General features: G+C 43.8%; 1 protein-coding gene across 1 annotated transcript; it reads right to left on the bottom strand.

The window, feature by feature from the left end:
- Positions 1 to 706: 706 nt before the first annotated feature.
- On the bottom strand, positions 707 to 22,594 carry T265_03639 (hypothetical protein; the record flags this gene model as incomplete). The annotated part of the gene is made up of 6 exons (XM_009168174.1): positions 707 to 1,025; positions 2,974 to 3,129; positions 5,915 to 5,983; positions 7,018 to 7,159; positions 9,783 to 10,583; positions 22,174 to 22,594. 6 exons carry the CDS (start codon positions 22,538 to 22,540, stop codon positions 875 to 877), a joined length of 1,686 nt encoding a protein of 561 aa, XP_009166438.1.
- Positions 22,595 to 22,803: the final 209 nt, after the last annotated feature.

The following is a 22,803-nucleotide window of genomic DNA, read 5'->3' as shown; positions in this document are numbered from 1 at the left end:
ACCCCGCCCGCATGCGCAAGCGCGGTGTGTCTACCGAGTCGAACGGTGCTTACACAATTGGGCCATTAATCATCACACGTACCCATAAATGCCGACACCTCCGGGAGTGCCGATGTTTGTGCAGCTGTCGCGTAGGTGCTCAATTTGACAACGAATATTATCTGGGAGGTGAATGGGCTATCTTCGTATGATTGGGGGATGGGTGACATGGTAATTCGGTTGCCGACCGGGTTGGCAGTCATGAAACAAAGATAGCGGGTGCAGACACACACACACTAAAAAAAACGAGAAATCCAGACAAAATAAATTTTCCAGTTTTTATGTGTATGTGCGTTACTAATGTGATCGCGCTTGACACGATTGATTAGCCCGCGCGTTACCAACCCACTCCTTCCTTTTCGGTAAGAATGACGCACTGTTCAACCGCGTCAACTGATTTAAAAGTGTTTTGTTGCACAGGTATTATAATGGCATCATGAATTCTAAGTTTTGAAACTCTGAAAAAAGAATAATGCTCACAGTCAACTTAGAGTTTCACTCGACTACCTGTTGCAGTAGGTGGCTTTGCATACCAGCACACATCAATGCTCGTTCCGGGACTATGAAATATCGTTCGATTCCATCCCAACAACCCAATCACCACATTACCAACCCAATCTGTAGCGTCAAACGTAAGTCAGTGCATCGGAAAGGCAGGTTAGTATCGTGAAAATCTGAACATAGGTGAGAGGCAACTAATCGGGAAGTTATACATACAGGACGGGATTCTGTGGGATAGTACAGACTATTTTAGTTTGATATACGTGAAAGCCACTCATCCCTGGTTTGAAATGAATGAAAAGCAGCTAGATTCGAATCCCAGGGACGTTTTGGTTTAGTGCACCTCGCGTGCATTCCACTTGGAGTTGGACAGACTTGTGCGGCCTTGTTGATGGGTAGTTCGATGTAGTGCCAAAGTTCGTGACTGACAGAATCCTTTGCCACAAATGTCGCACGGAAAGGGTTTTCTGCTACTGTGAGTAAACCTGCGGGTTTTTTTTTCAAAATACAGATGAGTAGCATACGGCTAAACAACGTGAGACAGAAAATGTAGTTGACTGGTTCATCTAAGACCTCTTAAGTTCGATAGATTTGTTTGCAACCTGAACCATAGCTGAAATACGATTAGAGAGGGAACAGCTTTTTAATACACTACAATGCTCTCTGGAAAGGTACTGAGAATCTTGTCAGTCAGTTTTAAGGGGAGTATTGTCAACTAAGCGATGTTCAACAGGCCTAGAGACCACGTATCGAATTTTTGTCCAATCACTATCTGTCCGGCCGATTGCCGTACGCTATGCATTTCAGTACTGGAGAACAGATTGTAAGCTCATGCATGACGTTGTGGGGTACGCATGCTGTGATGCACTATGCGCTGGTCAAATCCTCCATATCGGGAGTGGTGACTGGCCAAACTAAAGGCTACCAGAAGAAAATCGCTTGCCCTACAAGCATGTAAAAACATATATTTCATCAGTCACAGTTAGTTTCTGCGAGAAACTTCACAAGAAGGAGCGAATACCTCGAGGAGACAAGGTCTGCACTACGGAATATTTTACTTCCCTCTGGAAGAAACTACGCTTCCGTGTAAATTGGTGTTTGGATAGGAAACATGATTGGTGAGTGCTGGAAGACTGCTTGTGCCTGTTGAGCCCAAAAAGGGTATGATTGGCTGTTGAAGAGTTTTCAAACAACCATACAAAAACTACTCACAAGGTTGCTGAAAACTCTTCGACGGCCCACGACCGTTTTCGCCCTTCTTGGGGCTCATCGGATAGGCGCAGTTCCCGAACTTCCATCTACTACTTGAACTCCAATTGCACAGATCTCGACTAATACATTCACTTGCATGTTGCTTTAGTTTTCACGACAGACTCAACTGAATCACTTGTTTATTCTACTCTTCAACTGAATGTGCTGCACAAAGGCCGCCTCACGTTGGTGCGATATTCGATATATCGCAGTATATCTTCATAAAGGAAAAGACTCATTTGGGAGAACATACTGTGATATCTCGAAATTAATACCAACTAAAAATAAGGTGCCCTTTTTGCAGCACATTCAGTTGAAGAGGTTTCGTCGGATCTCCCACGAAGACCAAACTGATATGCGAACGAGTGTATTTGTCGAAACCTTATAAATAATGAATAATAAAGAAATACGGTACATAGTTTCCAGTGAAACTAATCCTATTTCTTCCTCGCCCGATCACTAGAGCAGTTTCTTTTGCCCGTTGCCTAGTTTTACCAATCGACTGACAGTCATATTCCCTCTTATCCTACAATATAAACAAGTCCTTTTGGAAATGACCTCGGTAGTCTATTGGGGAACCTGTAACACACTTGCGATACAGACTAAAGATAGAAAGCGTTTTGAAGCAATCCTCGATAACTCCCTAATTACTGGGTTCCAAAAGTTAAGATTAGTTAATTGAACTTCTATTCTCATTCTACACTCGTTCTATTAACATCTTTCGCGATTCTCATTCGACGACAGAGTAGTCACACAGAAATTGCAACAAATGAAAACAGTTATCTATCATTTTGCGTCCGTGTGGGCTTGATGGACTAGGATATGTCTCTGGTTCGCATGTGCAAAACTGCTAAAGTTCCAGGGTATTTCCAGTGTGATAATTGAAATTTTTCTCCACATTCCGTGGAAGGCTTCTTAAGCAAAAGGATTCATATAGACGGATTCTAATTGTTGTCCACCCAAGAGGAACGTCGCCAGACATGTCCCCCGCTAACGAAATAATATCGGCACGATGTGCGCATCACTGTGATATTGCCCGTAATTTAGTGGCCACTCAGCTACTTTTGTACAACCTACGTATCTTCGCACCTAAAAAGTACTTGCAATGGGCTTATTTGAAGAAAAAAACAGACCTGCTTTGTCATGAAGTCGGTAGGCGAATGAAACCGCAACCACACTTACCTGTGATCACGAAGATGGTCCTGTCTGCGGAACGCCTTGCCACACACATCACACGGGAATGGCCTCTCGTTCGTGTGCGTTCTTTCATGAATCAACAAGTTGTAGGATTTGGTAAACTGGCGTAGGCAGAAGCGACATATGTACTGCTTTCGTGTTCTGTCGGTTTCAAAGGACCATAAAAATGAAATTCAGTTACTTCCCACATCAATTGTCATTGAATGGAGCAGATCAAACAGCACTCTTGATTTCGACGAATACTCTCATTTGTGCACGATTCTGGTATTTTAAAAAAATCATTCAGCTGTAGCACCCTTTCGGTGCCTAACTGCCATGCCACCCGAAGGAGGGATACTGCCAGGTTTCCCAAGCCTAGACAGGGAAAGTCGAGAGGCAGAGGTCAGGTTCGAACCACGGACCTTCCGGTCAGTGAATTCGCGCTCTAACCACTTGGGCCATCTCGCCCGCCAATCTGGTATTAACAGGAGACCCAGCTAAGTCCAGCTGAACCTCGTGTTTATGAAATTCTTCAACTGAACGTATTGCATCAAGTCAACTCATGTTTCATCCGGTAAGACACCCCTTCTTTTCCCAAGCTGCCTATCGCCACCAAGCACTTGAAGTTTTTAGGAAGTCAATGACGTTTCAACCATGACACGGCTATTCATTGCGTTTATTTGTGTCTGAACGACTTTAAAATACCTGCTAGCCGATTCGTTCGGGTTTTTTGTCTCGTCCGAAAATCCGAAACTGTTGTTTATACCGACGCTTCCCATATGCCTCCACGCTAGAGAGTATTCGTCGACAGAATTACAAATATACAATGTCCACTTACTACTATTCGAATTGTTGGGGCTTCGAATTCTATGGGTTTAGCAGTGCTAATGCTCTATGGTAAGAACAAAAGGAATGTACGATAATTCCCGGCGATTCAGCACAGGTTGGCTCGGTTTTGTCTCACTTTGCTTTCGAATGCTGGGAATTTGGGTGGGGAATGTCCTTGTACAATCGGCCACCGAGTCGGATGCAACCCCTTTGATTAACGCGGCTATTGATGGACGCAGAAACGGTCAAAACCTGAAGATTTGATCTCATAAAAAAGAACGTTTCTCCAAAGTTAGTAGGAAATTTCTGCTGCTTTTTCAGTAGGACCATAAAACCATAAAGATTAAGCTGAATCGTTTTTCAGATGAGAAACAGAGTAGGAGACTTCCAACTAATCAAGCTGTCAAACGGGCATCCATCTACTGGACTGTTGAAAAGCTTCTCAATGGACATCGAAAAGTCAGGTTTTCCCATGGAATTCAAATCTATCACATTACTGTTCAGCCACAAGACGATGGAACTTTCAAGGTTGACATCTAACTTTAAGAAAAAATCGTACACCGAGTGACCTCCAGCATGTTCAAGCCAATTCCTGTTCAGTTTGATAACAAACACAAGTGTGGAGTGGATATTGCTGACATCCTTAGGAAGGCTTAGATTTGGCGTTTCCTAATGGATTGCTCTCTTGCAAAGAATCTCTGGATTAGAAATATCGAGGTGTCCATTCTGGAAATTTGTTGTCCCATGCAACCAACATAAGACGTATGCAAGGGTTAGAAGCCGACGCTGCAAAAACTGATTGCATACACTTGAGAATGACCTCAATACTTATCAAGAGGCTGCAACTATTACGAAAACGCCCTTTGTTGCCGTCGTGACAGCGTGTACCATGGGCTTATTCGTGACGAGCAACCGAGAAGCTTAGACTGTCGAGCATTTAGATCCCCTCAGAGGCACTGGAGCCCGTAATGTTTTTAAAGTCAAACGGTTTTCGGTAGAGCTGAGTTCCTGAAGCAGTAACTGGAAATAGGTAGATATCGGCCAATGAACGTTCGCTAGTCGTTCGAGCGACGTGAAAACTACGAATGAAAATGCATCACGCATGGGACAGTGATGACCACGTGATAGTTCATGTCATGGTCACGTTACCTGGATAGGTACAGTAGAGGAAAATGACGCCCATACGGGAACACTGAGCAGCTTGGATAAAACAGAGAGTATCGATGAGTTCATCTTGCCGGGTTCCTTCTACTTCTTTGAGGAAGCTCAGAAAGCATCATGGTAAAGTCATCAGACGACAGATTAGGGCACATCGATCTCACTAAGAATAGCAGAATTCATTGACGCTTCGGTGGCAGTCGAGTAAATAGACACCTTTAGAGTACGCTACACATAAACCATTTTTCAGCTTAGTTGTACGTTGTAAGTTGAAAAATGAGGACTTCGGGTACGTACGTTTGTTGCTGTTTCTAGCTTTAAGATCTTGGCAATATGTGGAAATATTGGCAGATCAAATGCGTTTACTGGTAAGTGATGAGGTGGGTGTTGATCTGTCCGTCGAGTTTGATAATTAGCTTGGAGACTTTTCGTTCGTCACCGATGGACAATGTCGTCTCCTCGACTGGTAACGAGACGTTTTCAAGCTATCGCCAAACTCAGTGAACAGACCAATGACCACCTGATTAGTTATTAGTGAAGCCAAGGGATATCGATGGTCCCAGATACGAAGTAAAATGTGATGAACGTCACTCAGAGCTGATGTAGCTCAACAGAAAGAGATATAGATCTACGGAAGGACTTTCTACGGACTATTTGGAGCCATATTTGCTGCTCCAGATGAACAGTTCTGTGTTGTGAAAACTAGCCTGTACATTACGCTAAGTTGTGTATTTAGTTGTTGACAAAAGCAACCTACTCAAGTCACTGGGGCGATCGAACTGTTTCCTCATCGATACCTCTAGTATTTGACAAAAACGAGCTCAAATGTTTGAGAGATAAAATTTCACCCGATGATACACTGAGGAACAATTTGGTGAACAGCCACTGACCAACGCAAACTGTCGTCTGAAACGTAAACGCCTCTAATCTTATTAATGGCTACTTGGTAAAATTTGCTCACCTTCTCCTGGGGTTCTGAGTAAGCTTCCCCTCCTTCTTTTCCTTTATTGTTCCGCACTTGACCTTCACTCTGTAAACAAAAAAAAGATATCCTGATGTGAATAGCCGTCGGAAGCACTGACACGAATTGCAAACCACTTATTTTTCCTTGTAGTTGCCCTGTAACATACTCGAAATCACTAGATTACAAAGATATATACGTCCAATCCTCATTGTGCCTTGTTCGCATTTTCTGAAGCACAGATAACCCCAAAACGGCAATTTGGTCATGCTTAGATTGATTGTATTGCTCTTGAACCCTGGCGTTCTCTGTATAGACTTGATTTCCCGTGTTCATTTGGTCGGTACCGAAAACCTTGCCAAGCAGAAAGGTATTCCATTGGCTTTCACAACACCATAACAATGCATAGGAACGTGCTTGTTCTGGATATCAAATTTCAACAACTGTGATAAACAGGTTGGCCTGCCAACTGGTGAATGTTATGTTGTACTTTTCTGCAGCGAATGGCGCGCGCTTGTCACAACAGACGTTGTCAGTGGACCCCGGCATAGGACAGATCATGCTACCAGTGGCCTACACTAAGCGGATCGTCAAGCCATCCACTTATCCCACGGATTAGTGTAAATTTGATGCAATCGGACCGGAGTATTGGCCTTGAGCTAGTTCTAGGACTGTGTGTTGTCAGTCCTACTGAGAGATTCAAGCAGGTGAAACTTATGATGGGCTATCTGGTGGCTCGTTTCAAATCCAGAATTTTGATCTGTAAACTGATACTCACAGGAGATAGCCTCTACCACCGATGTAGACCTGTTATTCCACAGATGTCAGTGTTTTCAAGCCCCGACGGAAAAAACTAACCATCTGAGCACAGTACTGCGTCACTCATGCGTTGGATCACCCGTGCACCGCTGATTCAACGGTTGAATACATTAGTGAATAAAGTATAAAAAACTGAGTTAATTAGCGAAGTGTCAGTCATCTGAGTCTGACGCGCAGGCTACATCGCGCAAATCTCAGTAGGGAATCCCCTTTGTCAAAACATTTGAGACAGTTCCTGTCAAACACCAGAAATAAGTTAGATAAGCAGAATGCAAGTTACTAACTTTGCAGGGGTTCCACCACGGGCGGGTTTGCTTGAAACTAGATCATTCGCACGAGTCCATTCGACAGAGATCCTGTTATCCAAGTCGGTCTGCCTGTCTTCTGATTCCAAGCAAGATCTGGCCAGATGTTTGAAATCGAATCCTATGAAGTAGAAAGAAACTTTTGATATTTGGCCTGGGAGGTCAAACTGTCGTGTATGCTAAACGCTTAACACGATAAGTAGAATGGAAAAGGGATAATCTCAGCTGTCATAACTTGTGCGAAAATTCTGACACTGGCAAGTTTTTTTGTGTGCGTGGAAACAAGCAGCAACACGCTCTTATTTCAAAATCGCTGATTTTAATCAACAATAATGCAAAGAATTTCTGACGGGAGACTCGCCTCCCAATCTCTCGTTTGTACTGATTTTCTTCAACTCAATTTCAACACCAAATTTGTAAGCAATTGAGAGTATTTGGCGAACTCCGGCTAATTTGGGTTCACGTAAGGTTGACAGAAACTTGGAGATTGCGTCCATCTAATGAGCCCGAAATGGAAAGGCGAAACCGGTCATGGAAGAGTTTTCGACAGCGTTAATAAGTAAAGATGCCCTCATAAAGCAGGTTGTCTTATCTACTGGGAGGACTGGATAGGGAAGGAACACTTATATCAGCGGTCCGTGAAAAACCATTCTTTATATGACATGCTTCATTAAAACGAGGCTTTCTGCATTGTACACAATTTTGCTTGGTTCTGCGAAATTCTTCCAGTTATTGTTATGTACCGAATTCCATGTTCGTACTAAAAACTTCCAGATTTGCTAATGACTAAATGTATGGGTGACATTGTGCCACATTCATTTGGAGGGAATGTTTTAGATCAGTCCCATTGGTGGTCGCTGTAAAGAGGTTCATTCTTGCTCATTCATATCTTGATTGCCTGCTTGGCCCATCTCCTATGGCTCATGAAGAACAAGAGTTCGAGGGTTCGTGAATAGTTAGAATACTGATCCTGTTCGGTTGAGGTAAAAAGAGTGGAAGCACTTGATGACTGTTTTCTCCTTGAACAGAGTTGTTGGTAGTTCACATATTGTCACAACAACTCTCACTGGATGGGTTTAAGGTTATCTCCGATGCATCCAGAGGGCTTATTTTCTCTTTCATCTTTTACGTTTAGCCGGTGTACCGTAGTAGTTTAAAAGATAGCTGGTTTGGAACTATGCTGTCGAAAAGCTCATTGCTCCCCGGTCCGAACCCATTCACAGAATGTATCATTGCTCTTTAGTTACTCTTCAATTACATTCACCATATTTCTCTCCAAGGGGAGAAACAGATTTCCATTTTACTGATGATGACTAGGGGAGAAGCTTTAGGTAGTATGAAGGACGTGAGGGATGCACAAATGAGAAAGGGGAGAACTATAGGGAATGTAATTGAAGAGTAAGCGAATAGTAACGATACATTTACACTGATACATTTACATTGATAAAAATGGTGAGTTTGAGAACTAGTCGTGCAGTACGCACCGCTAATTTCGAATTAAAGTATTTTTCAGTTTTTTCATAAAATTTTCGGTCAAAAAATTCTTACAGCTAACGGACATTAACTGGGACAGGTCCTGGTGTGAGCGTGAGTGTACAACCAATAATTGTCTACTTCATGCGTACATTCTGCAAAACGGGCAGAGTTTTCGATGACTGCCGGGGATGTTTGTGACCAACCAGCGTGGCTGTTCCGTTCTTCAAAATGCCTATCGATCCGTCATGTGTGAACCATCTAGACAGCTGTCAGCACCTAATTGTGCAAGGCACCATTCGAATGCATCTGCAATTACTGCAGTGGAACAGTGGGTCACGGTTTTCGACTGTAAGAGTCTACGCCTGTTCAGCGCTACGAAACCCGCGAAGTACTCTCATTTGCTCACCAATTCGGTTCTGACGGGAGGCCTAAATTAAGTCTAATTGAATCACTCGCTTATGATACCCTGCAACTGAATGTGCTGCACAAAGGCCACTTCAAGTTACAGGTGATGCGATATTCGAGATTATGCGTTACAGAGCACACCACCTTCAAGGTTTCTGAAGTCCCTTCGGCTACCACGACTGATTCCGTCCTACTTAAGTTTCATTAGTATTGTTCTCCATCTGGAGCAGGCAACCTAGTTTGAAAATATGCAATCATTAGGAATGATATTAGCCAAGGACGAGAAAATATAATCACGAATACCACGAAGAAACCGAATGAATCCAAAATGATACTTTTGACCACAAAAACAACCTTGTGAACGCCTAATGGATTTTGGGGAAGGTCCAATCTCTACTCTGCGTTTTCAAAACGGCATCTAGTGCGAAAGAACTTCTTAGCGCGATAGGCTTGATGATCTCGGTTTTTTCTGGCTATTTATCATCCTCCTGTTGATAGGAGGACGTCCGTCCGCCCATCGAAACACACCCGCGGCATTAGTCATGTGTTCGATGTACAGTAGTCCCAAACCAGGACGGACTACTTCGGGGGGGGGGAAGGGCTACTGCTCCACGTCTGAGGTGTTTCCGTTTCTCGAACAGATCGTTCCCGAGAGGTGCCAGTGTTTTAGTGTTCCTATACTGATTGCAGTGATGCTCACGTTTGTGGGGTGAGGTAAAAGTTTGAGAACAGCTAATCTAGACGATAGAAGTCCTTAGCAAGAAACCTCTGAAATGGGGATATCTTAGTTGCCCGAACAAACCATTAAAACACCAGGATAAGTTTATCCGATATCAGGGGTTCTCATTACCAACCATACCTACCTTTTGTCTTGGTCGTGGTGACAGTTTCTACGTGTTCTGGGTTCCATTTGACCGCGGACTGTAAGACAGTGGGTTTTGGGTACGAGTAATTTTCCGGGCTGGTGGTCTCATCCACTGTGGCAAACAATCGCAGCAAGTGATCACTGGAGGCATCTAAATGTAAGGCTTTCCTGGATTCCGGAAGTTTTGCAGATAGTTGTTGATGAAACAGCTCCAGCGATTCATCAAATGGGCTCCGGGTGAACTGAGGAACTGTTGAGGTTGGAGGAAGTTTGTGATTCATATGTATAGGATAAGTCCCGTTGTGACGTGTGGCCTTGCTCTGGCCTGGCTGTAGATGAACACCGGTTGGTTGGGCGGATCTTGTGGTTTGCACTTCTACTGGGGATGCGCTTTGAAAAGCACTGGGTTGAGATGATGCTGTGACGGACTCTTGCAATTTGGTCTTTAGTAAATTATACCTCGATGCTAGATCTCCAGGATTACAAGATTTTTGCCGTTGATAATTCGGTGGCGAAGAAGGTTGAACTTGCGCTGCTGTCAAATTTGGGGGTTGTCTAATCTGTTCTCCGGGTGACATCACTTGAGGAATGGAATTACCCAGATAGAAAGCTGTACCGGAGGTAAATGCTCGGAGCCAAGCGAATAAGATGGAGAAGTAGTACGGATTCACAGCCTCATTCGTGGAGCAAGAAGATACCCAAGAAAATGGCATATCGGTGACGACTGGGTTTGATGGCTGTTGGGGTGTAAGGACAGTCGGATAAGCTGGAACCTTTTGTGGCGACAGCTGTGGTGGCCCTGCGGATGAGAGTGAGGTTTACATATAGACAGTCCCATCATTACATCATTTAAAGAAGAGAATTTAACACATAGCGCACTACTCATAAGGCTATTGAAAATTCTTCAACACCCCACGACCGGTTTCGCCCATATTGAGGCTCATCAGATAGGCGCAGTCTCCGAGTTTCCGTCAACCCTATGTTCTACTTGAAACACAATTATTTTGTTAACATGCGCCAACTACCAGTGATCGATCGGATATCAGGAACCACTCCACTTACCAGTCAACGTAACGAGTAGCTATTAGCTGCGTACAGCAGCTCAACAAACAAAAACACGTCTGTGTATAAAAAAAATAAGCGAACGACGACGCTACGTTCATGTGCCCTTCAAAGTTTTGTCAATAAAACAAACAGTGGTGCGAAATGTGGGACAGTAGGGGGACAGTAATCGATTTCCAGATGCAGCGATGCCTCTGTTATGTCGCCTAGCAAACCAATGCTTAGCGCACTCAAGACCACATTTGGATGAATTGGTGTTAGCGAATCCTGAAGTGTGACTTCCTGCTCGGTGGTAATGCGCCGTTTACCTTCATCAATAGATAGCGGTTTGTGTGCGATTTAACTTCTATAAATGTTCTTCCGGTAACATCAATCCCCTCAGACTCCCTCATCCTTTTACTCTCGATACCCATGTACTTCTATTTACTCTCACGGTGGGCGAACTACAGGTAGAATTCGGTAGGGTGATATACAGTCAAGCATAAACGAGCAATAAGTGAAACTGTCTCAAACTGAGTGGTCACAAGTCCTGCACCATCCATGACATCGGACCACAAAATGAGATAAATAATACGGCCAGTTATCACTTGGTTTTTACTATGGTAGTTGGTGGTTTCCATCAAACCTCAATGTCAGAGGTTGCCCTGTAAGAGGTAAACATGTGGGACCGTAATTTATTAGTGTCCTGATGTGGCTTACATGTGATTCTGCCTATCACTAATCTCATTAGCCATATTGACAGCAATGAGCGATGGTTCCTTGGATGTTCTGACTTCTAATAAAGTTCAGCTGTAACATCCCTTGGGTGCACAGCTGTCATGCCACCCGAAGGGAATACGAAGGCGTGGGTATTGTCGGGTTACCCAAGCCCAGAAAAGAGCAGTCGGGATGGCGAGGTTGGATTCAAACCATGGGTTTTCAGGTCAGACGTTCGCGTCTTAGCCAATGAGCTATCTTGAGCTCTAATGAGAAGTAACCCTCTATCCCGAAAGCAGAAACGCACCTTTTGCGGTTGGATACATGCTGGCGGTCCATTGAACTAAAATGACCGTTTAAGATGTGCGGATTTTCGTATTGCACTACTCATAAAGTTGCTGAAAAATCTTTGACAGCCCTTCTTGAGGCTCATCAAGTAGGCGCAGTCCCCGAGTTTTCGTCAACATCAGGTTCTACTTGAAACCAAATTGCACGAAATTAGCTAAATACAATCATTTGTGTCGTAGCAACTGAACCATGAGGCGGCCTGGTGCAGCACATTCACTTGCCTGGAAACATCACAAACAGGGGTTCAGCTGGGTTCCAGGTGAGTCTCTCGCAAAACCAAATTTGTTTGCAAATGAGTGTATTTTGTTCATGTGAGGACTTCTCCTTTCTAGAGCATTGCCATTCAAAACTTGCTTGTCGAATAAACGTGCTCCTTCCTTTACTGTGGATTTAGGCAAGCCAATGCGAATGTGAATTGTAATACAATAATGTCATGCAGTGAATCGCATGTGGCTGCAACTGATGAGGAATTTCAACGCAAGCTTTATCCAATTTCGTTGTTTGTATGAGGTGACAATCTTAGTTCTTTCTTGAGCAAAGTAGAAGGCAGAAAGCCAGTGTGGCAACGAGTTCAAGTCCTTTCGGACGGTGAACACCGCAGTCGGGGGTAGGATAAAAATGGTGGGCATGCCACAGCAGAGTGGTTTCTAACGCCGTTCATCAACCAAATGTTCATAAGGCTCCGCAGAGAGAGCACCCTCTATTCCGTGGTTAGCATGCACACTGAGCTGTCCGCATCACTCTGGTTTGTCGTGGGGTTGGTTGAGTGAGACCATTTAAAACATCTACCAAGTACTCTTTTAAGACTGCTGTTGACCTTGATAAAACATTGAATGCATAAGCGCTTGTTCAGTCTACATATCGCGCATCGTTAAAAAAGGCAAAGCATAACCTCTGGCTGCCCCTGCGAGTAAGTCTTCTAAACTTGATTATAAAAACTGTTACCCGAACATCGAACATGGCCTCATTCCGAACCACCTAATAAAAGCATCAATGTAAATTACCGAAGCAAGCGCTGTCAATGCACTCAGATTTTATAAAAATAGCGTCTTCTTTTCGAGAAATACACTCATCTGCAAATCAATTTGGTTTTCGCGAGAGACTCAATTGAATCTCTCGTTTATGATGTCCTCCAGCTGAATGTACTGCACACGGGCCGCCTCATGAGTTAGTTGGCACAACATTCGAGATATCGCAGTATATTTTCATAAAGGAAACTACTCACAAGGTTGCTGAAAACTCTTCGACAGCCCATGACCGGCTTCGCCCTTCTTGGGGCTCATCAGGTAGGCGCAGTCCCCGAGTTCCCGTCAACCTTATGATCTACATGAACCCAAATTGCACTGTTTTCAAGAAATACTCATTTGCAATTCAATTTAGTTTTCACGAGAGACTTCAGCAACCTTGCGAGTAGTTTCCTTTATGAAAATATATAGCGTCTTCTTTGTTAACTTCATCTAAGTGAAGCACATTACTACTCTAGCTGTCCAAGTAGTCTTCAGGGAGAGCTTGGAAAAAACAAATGTGAGCACGTGATTCCAAACCCTTGAGTGAAGCAGGGAACGGTTGTACTTTGGACCAGACATATATTGTCCTCTTGCCAGAACGTAGAACCCTCATGAATCGATGCCGTGTGTCACTTTAAAAATAACCATCGGCTTTCATCCGCCAACTAATTAACTCGCTGTTAGGATTTTCAAGCTTCGAAAAGTGGGACTAATCAACGTAGTCCGCGGTGTCGCTCCATTCTTTTGGTCATTCCACGTGATGTGATCGACTTCAAAAGAACCGCAACGGTTTAAAAGTTTTCAAAGTGTTTACACATTTTCTGCCGTGTTTGTAAAGTGGCGTTTACCTGGTTGGTTGGGTGAGATTGTCTTGACAATTAAACAGATCTTGATGGTCTGCGAATCGGCGATACAACCCTACACACACACAAGTCATCGAAGCAAGTCGAACGGCTGCAACATGTCCACGTGCACGGTGACTGGGGACATCAAATTTGCCTGGTGTCTTACGTCCAAACCACCTCACACACTTTTGCAACACAACGCAATGTGTAATCGGTCTGGTTTCTATGCGTTTTGGTTTTACGAAGATGACAAAAGACGCACCCACCAAATGATGCATGGGTTCTGGGTGTTCCCAATCTGCTGTCCTAATCAAAATTAGCGGGTGGCGGGAGCAAAGGAACGGAGCGAATTCATGTTGCCAGGGTACTGTGTTTGTGATGATGTGTCGCGTTACGCTGCCTAGAATTTTCAACTTACTGAAACGCTGCAGCTCTATAACAGAGGATGGGCTGATTGAAATCCACTTCTGGTGGACCAGCAGAGCAGGTATTCGTTGCGGAAACAAACTTTGAAGCTAACCGGATGGAGCCAAAATCGTTTATAATATCACATAAAAGGGTCTAGTCACCGTCGCTTTCGATATTTGTTTGGTGTCTTGACAAAAGCCTAACCGATAAATTAGTCTAAAGAAAGAGCGGGAACATAACATGTATTTGATCCACTGAGCTAACAACGAGACTGTGCATCTGACTTCAATTCGGGAACTCAGGGCTAAGGAGACCGAAACGCTAAGGCTTAGTCATTTTGCGGCGAAATGTTATCCAGCTATGCACAGCTTACTTTGGTGAAATAACCGATTCTCTTGTATGTTTATGAGTAACATGGTTGATTCTTTTTGTGCTGATCTGAGTCCACATCATACATCTTTCGTGAGTAAATTGAACAAAGGAATGGAAAGGTAATTAAGATAGATCGCAATGGCAAAAAATTCTCCAGTTCAGGTGGTTTTACTTCATAAAGGAAACTACTCACAAGGTTGCTGAAAACTCTTCGACATCATAAACGAGAGATTCAATTGAGTCTCCCGTGAAATCCAAATTGATTTGCAAATGGTTTTACTTCAGTTTCGGTCCTCAACATCACATGTTTCAGCTGAGATACGGTCCAGTCAGGGGTATCGCGCAACCAGGTCACAAATGATCAGTCATAAATGAATCAGGTAAAAAATCCCAGGGCATTCACTGAAATGGCATCGCTGTTTTACGAAAAACAATCTAAAAGGATGATCATGACAAGTTGCATCCTGGTACAAAGAAACCGCTCGTAATTCTTTACAACCGATATGAAGTGGGTTTCCATAGGATAAATGAGAATAACAGCTGATAACAGTGGATCAAACAGCTGAAGTGGTGATATCATCCTCGTTAATGACGGTTGGTAGGAATGCAGTGTAAACAAAACGCGCAAATTTATGAGAACCTCATTTCCAGCTTGATAGTTTTAATCGATTTAGCTGTAACAGCCGGAGAAAAACGCTGTCTTAACGGCGGATAAGTGCACTGCGTCCATCCACAGGCGATATCGACGTGGCTTTCGCACAAAGATGTAAGGATGAGTGGGATAATCCCCAATGTCCTGAAGCCACATGGTGGCCCATTTAGTATGGGACTGGGCATGAAGACATGTTCAAAACACATTTCTGTCCAATATACCGTCTGTCCAACAAGTGATGTATTGCTGTCTGTGATGATGACGAGTCTTCGAAGTTTAGGTGGACCACTTCTTCAGGGGTATTTAAGAAGCCGTGGTCAGAGGTATGGCGACAACTTTTGCTTACGTTGATAAGGAAGTAAGTTGCTTCTAGAATTGCGCCTTTTCCGGATGTCGAAAGACATATAATTCACAGGAAGGGGGCGAGATGGCTCAAGTGGTTAGAGGGCGAATTTACTGACCGAAGGGTCTATGGTTCGAGCCCGACCTCTGCCTCTCGACTTCCCCTGTTTAGGCTTGGGCAACCTGGCGGTATCCCAGCCCTCGTGCTTCCTTCGCATGGCATGGCAGCTAGGCACCGAACGGGTGCTACAGCTGACTGCTTTTTTTGGTTAATCCACCGGGATCTGCATGCTAGATACAAGTTCCAGTCGTTCCACATCTCCAAAAATTTCCTGTTCAATGCACCAAATTAATCCTGCCGGTGAATTTGCTTGTCAGTGTTCAATACATCTCTCACTCGGAACCAGTGATATCTGGAAGAAAGTGGTTCTCAACCAAATTACTTGATAGATTTCCAGATGCGGTGACCGAAAAAAAACTTGGCTCGCCTCGCTTGATAGTTTTGGTCACTCTACACCGATGGAAACTTGGGTTGATGGAGGGTGATGTTACGGCGCGGATAGCATAGTTGACCATAAAGCCTATTCAAGAGCCCTGCAGACTGGTAGCCCCTATTAATCTCAAACAGACGAGGTCAACTAAATGGACGAATATTTTACTTCGAACTTAGGATTGAACGGAAAGTTTTCTTCATCAAATCACTGCTACACAGCCTGCAGGATTCAGGGCTCCGCCAAGAAGACAGCTCCTACCATTCACCCAACAGTGCATTGATGATGTCGCATCGATTGTGGCCAGATCCACGGTCACCCCATCAACCATTAAAGGGTCGAGGGAACTTGGTGTCGGAATCAACATCCGATACACCTGCAAGATTGCGCATCCTCCAAACTCAAAAGCAAATATAAGGCCGTGGCAAAGAGAGGATTGCAGTCATGGCATATACACAGCCTCCTCTATATCCGTAGAAATAGATGCCAGAAAATCGTCGGGAATTGCTAGAAAAACGAACAAGTATACGTAACCAAAGTTAATTGTGATTTACCTGACTTGGACTTTTGTCACGATGTGTAAGTGCTAACCATATATGCACAGGTACATATATAACAGGCGACCTAAATGATTCGTAGAGGGATTCTTATTCCTACCCGTTGCATAAGAACCAAGTGTAATGTGTACACTTTGTAATTACACTCTGTAAATTAACCATAAGATTGTAAGTATATCTGTAGAGGAGACAGTTTTGGTGTCATGGCAATAACCAGTTGAGGGAATCAGTCCCCTCCAAAACGCAACACAATTTCTAGTTCTCAAAGTGATGATTCCGTTCCATGAAAGAAGCGACAAAATGGCATTCTGACTGTCAATGTTCTAAGGAGCTGATTGTCTGGTTAAGAGTACAAAAAAGATGACTTGCTGAGAAATTTACAAGTTACTAGAACTTGACAGGGTGTGGATTAGTGCAGTAGACAGTAGGTTAGAAAGATATTGATACTCCGTGTTATCGCACCACTGTGTCAAGATCGTCATCACCGTAACGAGACAAGCAAAGATCACCCGATTCAAGATACAGGCACATATTTAGGTCACTTCATAGGAAGTTATTTATGATCTGTTCTTATAAAGAGCTGAGTGGTTGTACAACTTCAATATAAGGTTTATACATATGCGCCTGATGGAGAAAGAGATCTTTGGTATTATTAGGCCACGACAGATTGCTGGTTATTCTGATAAGGAGGGATGCAAGAACTGAATGGTTTGTCTGTGAGTTAGTTTAATCGTGTCGCAATCCCGGTTCAAGCATCCATAGATCGTTCATCTTCCGCGATGCCCTTGTGGATGTTATGAATTCAAATACGTTAATCTAGCACAAAATACCAATTGATCTGTTACTGCACAAACAGTGAAGTTGCGCCGACATCCACAACAGATTCCTCTCAATTTACCACATTGTGATCAGGGAAGTAGGTTGCTTTTGTTCTACGAATACCAAAGTAGAGAAGGTAAATTCCAACTTGGCGGCCTTGAAAGATCCGTATCTTCGGCCATCGGTTATTCAAACGTCAGCGCTAATTCGTTATGTCTATTCTGCCCTGTTCTACAAATGTCCATTGCCAGCGTTCCCATAGCTGATACTGCCTGTCTATTCTGCCCTGTTCTACAAATGTCCGTTGCCAGCGTTCCCATAGCTGATACTTCTCCTCTATAGAATAGCTGATACTGTTATTCTGTTTCACCTGAAGTAATTTGTCCGACCATCTCACTGCTTCCACGCTCTAGTCGGAGGTCTATTGTTGAACCTGACTGGGAGAACAACGCAGCCAACTAAGAGATTCGTGCATGAGCATGTCACCAAAACTCGATGATGATTGAACTGATGCGACGAACAGTTATCTGAACCAACCATTCAACCATTCAACAGCCCATAGCTGGTTCCTCCCTTCTTGGGGCTCATTAGGTAGACGCAGTCCCCGAGTTTCCGTCAAATTTTTTTCGTAGTTGAACAATAATCGGACGCGATCCACCAATTACACTCATTTGCATACTAATTTAGTTTTGAAGGGAAACTGAACTGAACCCCAACTGAGTCTCTTGTTTACGATTTTCTTTTGAGTTTATTACACAATGTCTATGCGTACCTAATGAGTTCCAAGTAGGGCAAAACCCATAGTGGGTTGTCGGTCAGGCTTCAGCAACCATATGAGTAATCTGTTACTTGTAGAACGTGCGATCTCTGAAATATCGTACCAATTGAAACATGAGACGGAGGCAACACTGAATGTGCAGTTCATTCAGCTGAAGAACATCATAAACGAAGGTTTCAGGTGAACTCGTTCACTGTTTCCAGGTCACTGCAGCTAATACGGCACTGATCGATGGCATATGTATTTGAGACGCATATACAAACAAACAGATCGGAGACAAGGAATCGAACACAACCACCGCTGCGAATAGAAATGTCCCGTTTCATTGATCTAGGCGGTTGTCACATCATAAACATTGTTGATACATAAGCTGTAGGTAGCTCGGGGGTTGGCAGCATTTGTAACTCTTGAAATTATTCCAGTTTGCTCACATTAAAGTGCAGCAGGATCGGACTCGAGTTTGGCTCTCATGGAAGCTCGTCAACAGCTAAAAAGACTGGTTTGACTAGTGATATAAACACAAATGCCAGTACACCGTCCCACCGGTGCAGTACACTCACGATCATTTGGTATTCTGATTCTCCCCAATTGTTCTTGTTTTTACTATGTTTGAAAGTTTCCCATCTTATTTAGTTTAATTGGGATGCTGAAAACCGACTCTTGTGTGGTATTGGCAGTGTGAGGAGATTTGAGAATCTTTGAAGATCTTGTCCTGTAACTGTTCCGTAAGATGTGCTCTGAATGGTCCCTTCGTTTCGTATCAATAGAGTTGATAATTGTATTGTCTTAGAGTCAACAAAGTCAAGTACCACCAAACTGAAGCAAGTGAGACGGTGTGTGTCAACCTGGACGGAGCTACCGTTGCGGATTTGTGGTCATGGGAATGCACACTGAAAAATCGACCCAGTCAGATCGCACTTCGGTGATGGTGTTAGAGGAAATGGGATTGCGGTGAGCACATTGGCTGCGGTGTGCATCACGTGACCAGTGTAGGAACACGTGAAAAAAATCGCTGAGTAGTTGTCGGTTCCGACATCGATTCCATCAGGCCATCAGACGGGAAAATTGATCGTGCGTATGTAGCAGCCCAGCTCGGGCAGTGTGGGGGCTCGTTTCACACCGAGAACTGAGTTATATGTCATGACAACACATTGGGTCTATATTGCATTCGATTTATCGTAATCGCAAATCCAGTGTAAGCAGCTCTCTGGGGTCAGAAACACTAGTCTGGAGATTGCAGTTTATTGGGGGGTTACTGAAAAACTCAAGATGTGAATATCTCGGACAACCTTTATTGAACCCGAACCTACCAGATATGCAATCTAGGCTCTCACTCACATGGAGCACACGATGTTCAGTAATGTGTGGTCTGTGGTGATGAGAGTAGGTCAAATCACCAACTTACACGACTGAATAGTAATCGCAATTATCAAAACTCTTCGGAACAGGCCCAATTGACGCATACTCTCCGTACTTCAGTCTTTTGCTTTTCCTATAGAAAATAATGGCTCACCAAGAAGAGGTTCTTCGAAGAGGCAATTTCAGTTAGAGATCAAAACTCTTCGGAACAGGCCCAATTGATGCATACTCTCCGTACTTCAGTCTTTTGCTGTTCCTATAGAAAATAATGGCTCCCCAAGAAGAGGTTCTTCGAGGAGGCAATTTCAGTTAGAAGCAGCTTTTTAAGTCGCGATCCTTCCTGAGACAATATCACCCTCTAGAATAAACAGGGATCTTTTCCAGATAAGTTCTTGCCACCAATGCAAAAAGTGCATGTGCGAAAAGTTAAGTCCCACCACTTTTTGCCAGCTCCAACTTAACGTACGCACACAATCTTGACCTATTTTTGATGAGAACAAATCCCCATTCCCATCTAGGCTCATTTTGTGAAAAAATTTTCTCCGTTCGGACTTAAAAACTTAAATGAACTTTCTGACGCTTTCAATTCTCGTTCATGACGAAGGGACGGTAATACGTCTTCTTGCAAAGTCACGGAGTGATCCACAAGCAACGTTTATGCAACAAAGCCACCAAATGACACTTTCAGCCGCTTCTGATAGGTGGAGGTGTAATGCGATAGTATCGGCAAGAAATCGGTCTTCGAAAGGAAACTTGGCTGGAGCGATCCTTCCCCAGCAGTGGATTTTCGGAGGGATCTGCCGGGAAACTAAAGAGATGTTCATGTATGCAATGCCAGATCGAACTGCGGCCACTTTGATGGGCACAATCCAGGCCTGCATCGTTCCCAGCTCAATCATCATCTCCGATATGTGGGTATCATACCAAGGAAGTAAAACGATGACTGACATGAAGTATACTCATGAAACGGTTAATCATACTGAAAACTTTGTGGACCCAACGACTGGAGCTCACACACAAACCATCGAAACTCTTTGGCACGTCTACAAGATGCAGAGTAAAAACCAATGCGGCACACACCGATCCTTAGCGGACAGCTACTGGTGTGAGTTGGTTTGGAGGCAAAGGTACCGAAAAACGGACCTTTTCATACAAATTATTTATGACATGTCCCAATTTCACCCTCTTCAATAAAAACTAAAAGTGCAAATTTCATGTCCTCTTTTTTCTAATCTATTTTGGGTGGCAGGGGTTAACTTTTTGGCGGGGCTTATCTGTAAAAGATCCACATAGGATAGGAATGGCTTATATACGAAATTTCCTCATTGATCTAGACATGTCTGTCGATTGGTGGGCGAAGGCTACTGATGATATTGAAAGTGATACTACTCTATCACAACAACAGGGAAATTCACTGCTCATAACCTGATTTAGCTTGACCAAAGATTGTGGTAGTATGGGGTAATTTTGAGAAACGTTGTCATACCTAACCAGATGTTAGTGCGCGTAGTAATCTGCGAATAAATGGGAAAACATTCTGTAGTTTTCAATGGGGCTAGGCAATTTTCGTTGGGACGATGTCAGTCAAGTAGTGATGGAGTGGTTTGTCATATAGTACTACACAACTACACTCATTTGCAAACTAATTTGGTTTTTCGAGAGACTGACCTGGAACCCAGCTGAATCTCTCGTTTGTGATGTTCTCAGGCAACTGAATGTGCTGCACCAGGCCGCCTCGCGTTTCAGTCGTTACGATATTCGAGATACTGCGATAAATGTATATTTGTAATGCACTACTCGTAAGGTTGATGAAAATTCGTCGACATCCCACGACCAGTTTCGCCCTTCTTGAGGCTAATCAGGTAGGCGCAGTTTCCGAGTTTTCGACAACCTTACGTTCTGCTTTAAACCAAATTGCATGAAATTAGCGAATGATATCCAAATACCTCCAGCGGTATCCTTATTCAGAAAGCGGTTCCCCTTAAAAAATCTGATATAAAAGTGTCCTCTCAGTCAAGCTACCTACGGTCTGACTATCTGTGCACATTTTGAAGCGCTGTCTAAAGGAAACAATACCCATATGTAATGTTATTTTGATTATTGTGATGAGTAAGATGCGGAGACATTCATTTGTCCCTACGATCCCCTGTTCGTACATGTGAACGAGGCAATTTCTGTTTTATCTGAGTCTTGTCCAAATTCGACAGATACGACCGGCATAAAACTAGATGCAATCTTACACATTTGTAAACCTGTCTGGGAGGGAAATGTGGACAGGAGCAGCAGCAACGTCTGGAACGTGGAACGACTTCACAGAATGGTCACGAGGAACCAGTCGTTCCCTTTATGCTTCTTCCGTCTCATTAGCCATTAGCCACCCATGATACCATCACGTCGTCTCCAGTAGTTTGCGTGGTATATCTCATAATACTCGATGGAAACAGTCGAAAACTGTATCGCAGAAGCTTAACGAGGAAATCTGAAATTCATTTAGATCACATACCATCGACCGGGACCGAACATACAGGTTCGAGCAACCACTTACGTACACAAAGGTATCTGATGGGACGTAGCCTCCCTGGTTTGGCTAAAGGCCATTACCCAGACATTAATAAGGGACGATACAGAGCTCACTTAGCATTGAAAAACTTACCTGGTGTGAGGTTCGCATGTCCTTTTGATTGAGGTGAGGAGAAATTCGTTCCAATATACTGTCTACCAAATAACTCCGCCCGCTCCCATGTCGTTACTGCGTGACATGTACTGCTCGATAGCCTCTCAGGTTGTGATACATTTTGGTTAGATAGATTTTGGAAAAGGGGATCACATTGTACGCTGTCCTCGCGAGCGCCTCGCCTTCCTGTTTGGATTCGTGCAGTATCACTTGGTGTACGGATACCATCCCATAACACATCGGTTGCGGAACGACTCAGCTGTTGTGACATTTCGAGCAAACAACGCAATGCTGTTTCTTTTAACTGGGTGTTGTCTACTGCAGACGGCAACATGTCAAGCTGCATGTGGCAGAGAACCTGTATCCTCAGTGGTCCCGGGTACGCAAGGCCCAGGGGAGATAGGAAAGTCCTGGTGATTTAGGTTTTTGTGTGACCTAAGTCTGATAGTCCACACACCACGCATTTCGGCTGCGCTTGCTACCGGTCAGCGGAAACGCTGGTTGGCTACTTGGTCTGTAAACTGTGCGTTGGTAGGTTTCCGAACTAGCCACAAAGGGGTAGCGCAATGGCGCGCTTACGCCTGTCATACTAAGTGACAGTCCATTTAC

The sequence above is a fragment of the Opisthorchis viverrini genome (genome assembly GCF_000715545.1).
Source record: "Opisthorchis viverrini unplaced genomic scaffold opera_v5_55, whole genome shotgun sequence".
In the NCBI taxonomy this organism is placed as follows: domain Eukaryota; kingdom Metazoa; phylum Platyhelminthes; class Trematoda; order Opisthorchiida; family Opisthorchiidae; genus Opisthorchis; species Opisthorchis viverrini.
Note: the sequence above shows the minus strand (reverse complement) of the source record. Positions and strands in the feature narration are given on the sequence as shown.